Source organism: Phyllostomus hastatus, unplaced genomic scaffold, assembly GCF_019186645.2.
Source record: "Phyllostomus hastatus isolate PE091 unplaced genomic scaffold, TTU_PhHast_1.1 phas_contig_948, whole genome shotgun sequence".
In the NCBI taxonomy this organism is placed as follows: domain Eukaryota; kingdom Metazoa; phylum Chordata; class Mammalia; order Chiroptera; family Phyllostomidae; genus Phyllostomus; species Phyllostomus hastatus.
Genome location: NW_025333993.1, coordinates 10,300,492 through 10,308,334, shown reverse-complemented (window position 1 = coordinate 10,308,334; position 7,843 = coordinate 10,300,492). Strand labels below are relative to the sequence as shown.

The 7,843-nt window shown below is 52.0% G+C and overlaps 1 protein-coding gene across 1 annotated transcript; it reads right to left on the bottom strand.

Moving 5' to 3' along the window:
- Positions 1-7,398: 7,398 nt before the first annotated feature.
- On the bottom strand, positions 7,399-7,602 carry LOC123827920 (keratin-associated protein 19-7-like). The gene has a single exon (XM_045852368.1). The coding sequence runs from the start codon at positions 7,600-7,602 to the stop codon at positions 7,399-7,401; it is 204 nt and encodes a 67-aa protein (XP_045708324.1).
- Between the last annotated feature and the right edge of the window lie 241 nt (positions 7,603-7,843).

Here is a 7,843-nt window from a genome sequence, read left to right as displayed (position 1 = left end):
GACGTCATCCCACGGCACCCGTGGCTCTGACAGAGCAGAGCGCACCTCCATGGACCCTGATGCCCCCGAATCCGCCTTGGAGCCTTCTGTGTGGCTGCTGGTCCTCCCCCCCGCACCCCGCCCCTGTGCACCTAACGAGCATGTCTCTCCCGGCGGCAGCCCCAGCTCAGATTCAGCGGTTGGTTGGGCGTCTCCAGCTTCTCGCTGACAGTTTGGTGTCGGTTTGCCCGAAAGTGACTTGCGTTTTGTAGACTTCCGCTTCCTCCTCGGCTGCCGAGGGGTGACACTCGCCGTGAGGGGGACTGTCCGAGCAGAAGGTGACTTCACCGGAGAGCCAAGTTGGGCACCGTGCGGTTCGTGAGAACAGAAACTCCGTAACTCCCCCAACGCCCAGTTCACACCTTTCTTAAAATAAAGAGTGTCGTGCACCCTCTGCTTCTCGTCCTGCCTTTTAAAAAGCTGTCACTGTGTGTTTCCGTCGCCGGTTAGTCCCCTCACACCCCCGCCCCCACAGTCACCCACTGTGTCGCGCTCAAGAGTCCCTCCTCTGTCGGCTCGGTCCCCCCGCCCCCGCTCACCCCCCAGAGCCGCCACCTGGACACCGGTCTCCGTTTCACGTGTCACTGCAGTTCGATCAGCGACTCCACACGGGAGTGACATCACGCGGTGTCTGTGTCTCTCTGGCGGGCTGACTCCACTCAGCGTAACGCCCTCCAGGTCCGTCCACGCTGTCGCGAAGGGCAACATTTTTTCTTCTTCACAGCTGAGTAGCATTCCGCTGTGTACATGCCCCATGGTTGTTTTACCCACTCGTCCACTGATGGGCACTTGGGCTGCCTCCGTGTCTTGGAGATTGTAAATAACGCCGCAATGAACACAGGGGTGCATGGGTTCTTTCAAATTGGTGTTTTGGGTCCCTTCAGATATATTCTCAGAAGGGGAATTGCTGAGTCACAAGGCAGTTTTAGTTTTAATCTTTTGAGGAGACTCCACACTGTTCTCCACAGTGGCTGCCCCAGTCTGCATTCATTCCTACCAGCTATGCACGAGGGTCCCCTTCCCCCACGTCCTCGCCAGCACTCGTTGTTGATTTATTCTTGACGGCCGTTCGGGCAGGCGGGAGGTGGTGTCTCACTGTGGTTTCCGTTGGCATCTCTCTGATGACTAGTGATGTTGAACATCTTTCGAAAGAGCCCCCAAGAATACTTTTACAAGCTCCCCCTCCCTGAAGGACCAGTGGGTTAAACCTCTCTGGCCGGCATGGTGGGCCGTGATACCCGGATAAAAGCAGCGTTTCTGGGGCAGACAAAGTTCTGGGGTCCCACCGTGCAGCACCCAGGGTGTTGGTCGGGTCTGAGGTCTCATCTGAGATTCAGTGGGAGAAGGACCTGCCTCCAAGCTCACGTTCATGGTGGAGCTCGGGGCGTCACCGAGGGGCTCGGCCCTGGTGGTGCAGGAGGCCCCCCGCGGCCCCAGAGGCCGTCTGCGGTAGCTTCTTGCCCTGTGGGTGCCGAGATGTGGCCGCTGGCTCCGCAGAGCCAGAGGGGAGGCGGGGGCCCCAGGGAGATGGCGCTGCGGCCCCCCCACACAGGTGCAGCAGCGTGATCACACACACACACACACACACACACACACAGTCGTGCATGGGGGAGGGCACCCCCGAATCGGGAAGTATTCATAAAAACTGAGTGTCTGTTCAAATGCTCACGTGCTTAGACTCCGGGCCCCCTCCCAGTCCTCGCCATGCGACGCAATACGCCCAGCGAGACGCCTCCCGCACGGCTCAGGACGGGCTCTGAGCTCGTCGGTGTGGACGCCTCGTAGCGTTCTGCTGTCTCTTTGTTTCATCTCCTCCACGTCGGCAAGGTGCTTCCTTTTGGAGGGCTTCTGTCATCCGGGAAAACAAATAGAAAGTCCCTCGGGGTGAGATCGGGTGAACGGGGAAGGCGGGGCATGGGGCTCCTGCTGTTTTAGTCAAAAATCAGCAGATCACCCGGTGTGGTGTGGCCGGCATGCTCATAAACCGCCCCCACCAAACGGGCAAGCACAGTGAGAGAGTCTTCAGAAACAATTCACTGAGGCCGAACGCAGCCTCTCACAACCACACCAGCTGGTGCGCGGATACAGGTGGGTTCCTAGAACCTCCACCCAGTGGGAGAAGCCTGTCCTACCAGGGGCCCACCCTCCAGAAGATGATTCTAGTTTCTATGGGATCCCCCCGTGTATACACATGCAGCGTTACCTTTGCCACCTTCCGCTTGTCAAAGTCACTCGCACGTCTCGGCCCCACCAGGAGGGCAGCACACCGGCCACGGACAACAGAGGCAGAAAGCGCGGCGCCCGGCCCCTGCCCCGGCAGGGATCGGGAAGCTGGTTCTCACTGGCGGTGCTCTGGGACGAGGGACGGGACATTCTCACTGTCCTGCCTGAAGGTTCGGCAGCTTTTCCCTGGGAAAGGGCTGCTGTGGGGGCATCTGTGCGTGGCGTGTCGGAGCCTCACATGAGGCACCAGGGCATCTGTCTAGGTCTCGTAGACACAGACACGGAAACTGCGACAAGACTCGGGTTCACGCACAAAATGCAAGTTTATTTCTTATTCACTACTTTCTAGAGAGGGGAAAAATACTGGGATTCCAGTCCCTAAGCTACTGCCGTTTTCTGAAGTTGCCCAGAAGAATGCTGTGTAGAATTGACCCGTGAAGACATTCGGCCTAGAAGTTTCTTTCTGGAAAGGCACGTTTAATTGTAAATGCATCTTCTTTATCAGATAGGTGCTGTTCGGATTCTCTTGAGTCGGTTTAGGAAATGTGTGTATGTGAAAGAAATTTTGTGTTTCACCTATATTGTGGAAAATATTGATATAAATTCTCCATAATATCCACTTCTATTTTTGGTGCTCGTAAGATGTTAAAAAGACAGTGATTCTTTTATTCCTCATATTGATCATTTGTATTCTCTGTCTTATATTCTTGATTGATCTGATTAAAATGTATCAATTTGATTGATCTGATCAAAGTACCAAATTTGTGTATTATTGATGTTCTTCATAGTTTGTCCACTTTCTATTGAATTGATACCACGGTTGTCTTTATTTTTCTACATTCTTCTTTCTTTATATTTAAATTCTCTTCCTTTCCAACTTTTTAAAGAAGCTTGGAGCACTGATTTTTAAAATACCACTTTTTTCTAACACCAACACAGTAGAGCTGTAAGTCCCCTCTAATCGCTGCTTCAGGGGCAAGCCGTACAGTGCGTGTGCTGCGTTTTTGTGTGACTGACTGAGGGTCACCCCTCAGCCCGGGAAGACCCTGTCCCCCGAAAACCGGGACTCGGCCACCCCGCCCCAGGGACATCTCAGCAGTGAGGCGGCAGCGGGGCCCTTCCTGCCCACGGCCGCGCGAGGGACACAGAGCAGACGGGCGGGCAGATGCACGCCCTCTGTGCTTCCGGCAGCAGCAGCAGCGCCGGGGGACAGACGGGGACACGCGGCACGCCCAGCCAACCGGAAGGGACAAAGCAGCGACTCCTCGAGTCACGACCCACAGCCCACAGGCCCCCACGTTAGCCAGGAGCGAGGGGACGCCCGCAGATAAAGACGAAGTGAGACCGAGATGCCCCCGGCACACGACATCTCAACCACACCTTCCTACCAAGAAGCAGGAACCTTACAACTTGAGATAATCAACTGACCCTGGCGCTGAGGTAGTCAGATGTGCAAATTATCCGGTACAGATTTTAAAGCAGCCATCTTAAAAATGCCTCAGTAACCAAAGTCTCCTGAAACCAGTAGGTTGAAAGGGAAAGAATTACACATATTTCTGCTTTAAAATGATGTATACCATGGGATGTAAACAGCAACTACTGAGAAGCCAGAATTGACATAACAGTGTCGAACTAAATAGACTTTATTTTTTCCTTCCTTTCTTTGTTTACTTTCATTTTTAAATACATTGTATTGATTATGCTATTACAGTTGTCTCACCTTTCTTCTCCCCTTTACTCTGCTCTGCCCTGCACCCCCTCCCACCAGCATTCCCCCCCCTTTAGTTCATGTCCGTGGGCCGTACGTGTAAGTTCTTGAGCTTCTACATTTCCCATATTATTTTCACCCTCCCCCTGTCTGTTTTGTACCTGTCTTCTATGCTACTTATTCCCTGTACCTTTTCCCCTCTCCCCTCCCTCCCCACTGATAACCCTCCGTGTGATCTCCATTTCTGTGATTCTGTTCTTGTTCTAGTTGTTTGCTTAGCTTGTTTTTGCTTTTGTTTTTAGGTTTGGTTGTTAATAGTTGTGAGTTTGTTATCATTTTACTGTTCATATTTTTATTTTTTTCTTAGATAAGTCCCTCTAGCATTTCATATAATAAAGGCTGGGTGATGATGAATTCCTTTAACTTGACCTTATCTGGGAAGCACTTTATCTGCCCTTCCATTCTAAATGATAGCTTTGATGGATAGAGTCATCTTCAATGTAGGTCCTTGCCTTTCATGACTCTGGGTGTTTCTTTCCAGCCTTTTGCCTGCAAGATTTTTTTGAGAAATCAGCTGATAGTCTTATGGGAACTCCTTTGTATTTAACTCTCTCCTTTCCCCTTGCTGCTTTTAAGACTCTCTCCTTATCTTTAATCTTGGGTAACTTAATGTGTCTTGATGATGTGTCTTGGTGTGTTCCTCCTTGAGTCCAACTTCTTTGGGACTCTCTGAGCTTCCTGGACTTCCTGGAAGTCTGTTTCCTTCACCAGATTAGGGAAGTTCTCCTTCATTATGTTTTCAATAAATTTTCAATTTTTTGCTCTTCCTCTTCTCCTTCTGGCATGCCTATGATTTGGATGTTGAAATGTTTAATGTTGTCCTGGAGGTTCCTAAGCCTCTCCTTGTTTTTGTGAATTCTCGTTTCTTCACTCTGTTCTAGTTGAATGTTTATTTCTTCCTTCTGGTCCAAACCATTGTTTTGAGTCCCAGTTTCCTTCCTCTCACTGTTGGTTCCCTGTATGTTTTCCTTTATTTAACTTTTCATAGCCTTCACTTTTTTCTCTATTTTGTGATCATACTCAACCATTTCTGTGAGCATCCTGATTACCGGGTTTTTGAACTTTGCTTCTGATAGGCTGACTATCTCTTGGCCACTTAGTTGTATTTTTCCTGGAGCTTTGATCTGTTCTTTCATTTGGGCCTTTTTTATTATTATTATTTTTGTCTTGGCATGCCCATTATGTGGTAAGGGGCAGAGCCTTAGGTATTTGCCAGGGTGGGGCAAACCACGTCACTGCTGCCTCGTAGCTCTGTGGGGGTCCGAGAGGGAACACTGCCACTTGCTCGGCTCTCCGCCGGCTCTCAGTCACTGCCCCAGCTGCCCACAATCAAATAGGGCCCTTCTGGTGCTGGTTCCCGGGTGGGTGGGTCTGTGTGTTGTGGGACCCAGTGGGTCTCTCCAACAAACTCTCCTGTGAGGCTGGGAGTTTCTCCCACTGCCTCACCCCCACAGGTGTTTTCAGTCAGAGGTTTTGAGGGTTTATCTCCCCCAGCTGGAGCCCCGGGCTGTGTGGTCTGTCTTGCTTCCCACTTATTCCCCCCAGTTTATCCGCAGGAGAATGTGGGACCACCTGCTCCACCAGCCGCCACCTTGCCCGCCCTAGGCATCCATCCGCCACCTTGCCGAGAGCCCTCTCCACCCAGCTGCCTGTCTCCGCCCCTCCTGCCAGTCCGGATGGACGTTTAACTCCTTGGTTGTTGGACCTCCATACAGTTCAACTTTCTGTGACATCTGGTTGTTGTTTTAGTTTTTAAATTTGTTGTTGTCCTCCTTTTTTTGTGCAAGGAGGCAATGTGCCTACCTACACCTCCATCTTAGCCAGAAGTCTCTAAATAGACTTCAAAACAGAGAATTTTCAAAGAGATAGGGACACTTTGTAATAATAAAAAGGCAATCTATAAGGAAGATACGACAATTTAAAATCAACATGTACCTAACAACACTTTCTGATTTGTGTAACCAGAACACACACATCGAAAACTGACAGAATTGGGAGAGAGAGAGAGAGAGAGAGGCCACTCTAATCGTGATTGGGGCTTTAATGTCCCACTTAGGATGATGGACAGAGCCACTGCGTAGGTCTCAGTATAAACAGACCTGAGAGACACTGTAAACCAGTGACACCTAACGCACTTCTAGAGAGCGTGCTGCCCAACTGCAAGAGAACACCCGTTTCTCTCTAGCACCCACGGAGACTGTTCTCCAAAACAGATCACATGCTAGGAAAAAAGCAAGAGCCAATACAGTTTAAAAACTGCAATCACACATTCTCCCGTGGGTTGTCTGACTTCAGCTGATGCAGGAGATGTGTCCGTAAAAGCCTCTCCTCCAGATGCTTCCAGAAGGCGTGCCCTTGGTGCAGGGTGGGGTTCGGGTCAGTCTCGTACTTTCATCTGTGTTCAGAAAGTAGTTTTTCATGAACGCATTGTGCTAGATACCCCCAATTCCAAAATGAGTTACTAGCCCATTAATAAATGTGATTGGCGTATAGTTTATCATTGTTGGAATTATCATTAGCACTCAGTCTCATAAATGGAGTGAATTAGGGGAATTCACCGCACACGGCTCCCCGGACAGGACCCAGCCCAGGCGGGCTAGGGCTCCGCCCGGCAGCCCGTACCTCGGGGCAGGCGTGCGCGGCCCGGCCCAGCGCTCCTCGCTCTGCACGAAGCCAGGCCTCCAGCCCCGGCTGCCGGAGCGGACTTGCACTCCGCGTCGGCCCGGGACAACGCGTGAGTGCCGCAGAGGCGGGCCGCCTGAGCAGCTGCGAAGCCTGAGGTCAAGAACGTGTTTTCAGTGAGTGGCAAGAAAGGGCAACGACACAAAGTTTAGAAGAAAAAGTGGCCTCCGCCCAGAGGCACATTCACTTATCAAGAGACAACGAAATGCTGAGGAAACGGAGTGAAGAGGTGCCGCTCCGCCAGAGGTGGAGCTGTGGTCAGACCAGCGCAGCGGGCCGCGGCCCTGGGACCGCTCCTGGGAACACACACTGTGAGCAACCGGAGGGCCGGCCGGCGCAGACACGGACACAGACACACACACAGACACAGAGAGCTTGTGCAAATAAACCCACGGGAGGATGTGGTGAGTGTGCAAAGCAGGCTGCCTTTAATGGAAGACGAATTTACACATTTCTGCAAAGGAAATGGATCGCATTCGCCGTACCCAATCCCGTGACAGTGACACGGCCACGTGAATGTTTTTCTAAGCTACCGGAAACGCAGGTCATTTCTGTCACAAAGGTTCTGATGTTACGTGGCAGCCGAAGGTCCGGATGTCATTGTTTGAACAAGCAGCAAGTAATGCCGGGGTGCACGGAGTCCTTCACAAGAGAATGTCTTGAACAGAGGGGCGACCCAGAGCTCCTTAGAAGAAGGCGGAAGACCAGTATCTTCCATAGCAGCACGGACGGTAACAGGTGTATCTGCAGCCACAGCCGTAGCCACATCCCAGGCCACCATAGCCGTAGCCGAGGCCACCCCAGCCGTAGCCACATCCCAGGCCACCCCAGCCGTAGCCGAGGCCACCACAGCCACAGCCGAGGCCACCGTAGTAGTTGTAGAAGCTCATGGTGTGAGGAGCAGACCCAGTGGGAGAGCAGAGTCGATTTCTAGCGTTCTAAGTTCACGGTCAACGCGGGGCCTTATATACCGACGGGGAGGAAGTGGGACAAACCACAAACACTGCTGACCTCGTGTTCCACCTCACTGGCATGGCAGCCATCTCAGGAATTCCCCGTAAACCAGCCCCTGCCGGAGAATGCTGCCGTGCGTCCGGCGCCTGTGATGCAATCACGGGCCTCTCGGGAAAG

What these genes read in the sequence shown, in the direction of transcription:
- LOC123827920 (XM_045852368.1), bottom strand. Translation starts at nt 7,602, where the DNA reads ATGAGCTTCTACAACTACTACGGTGGCCTCGGCTGTGGCTGTGGTGGC.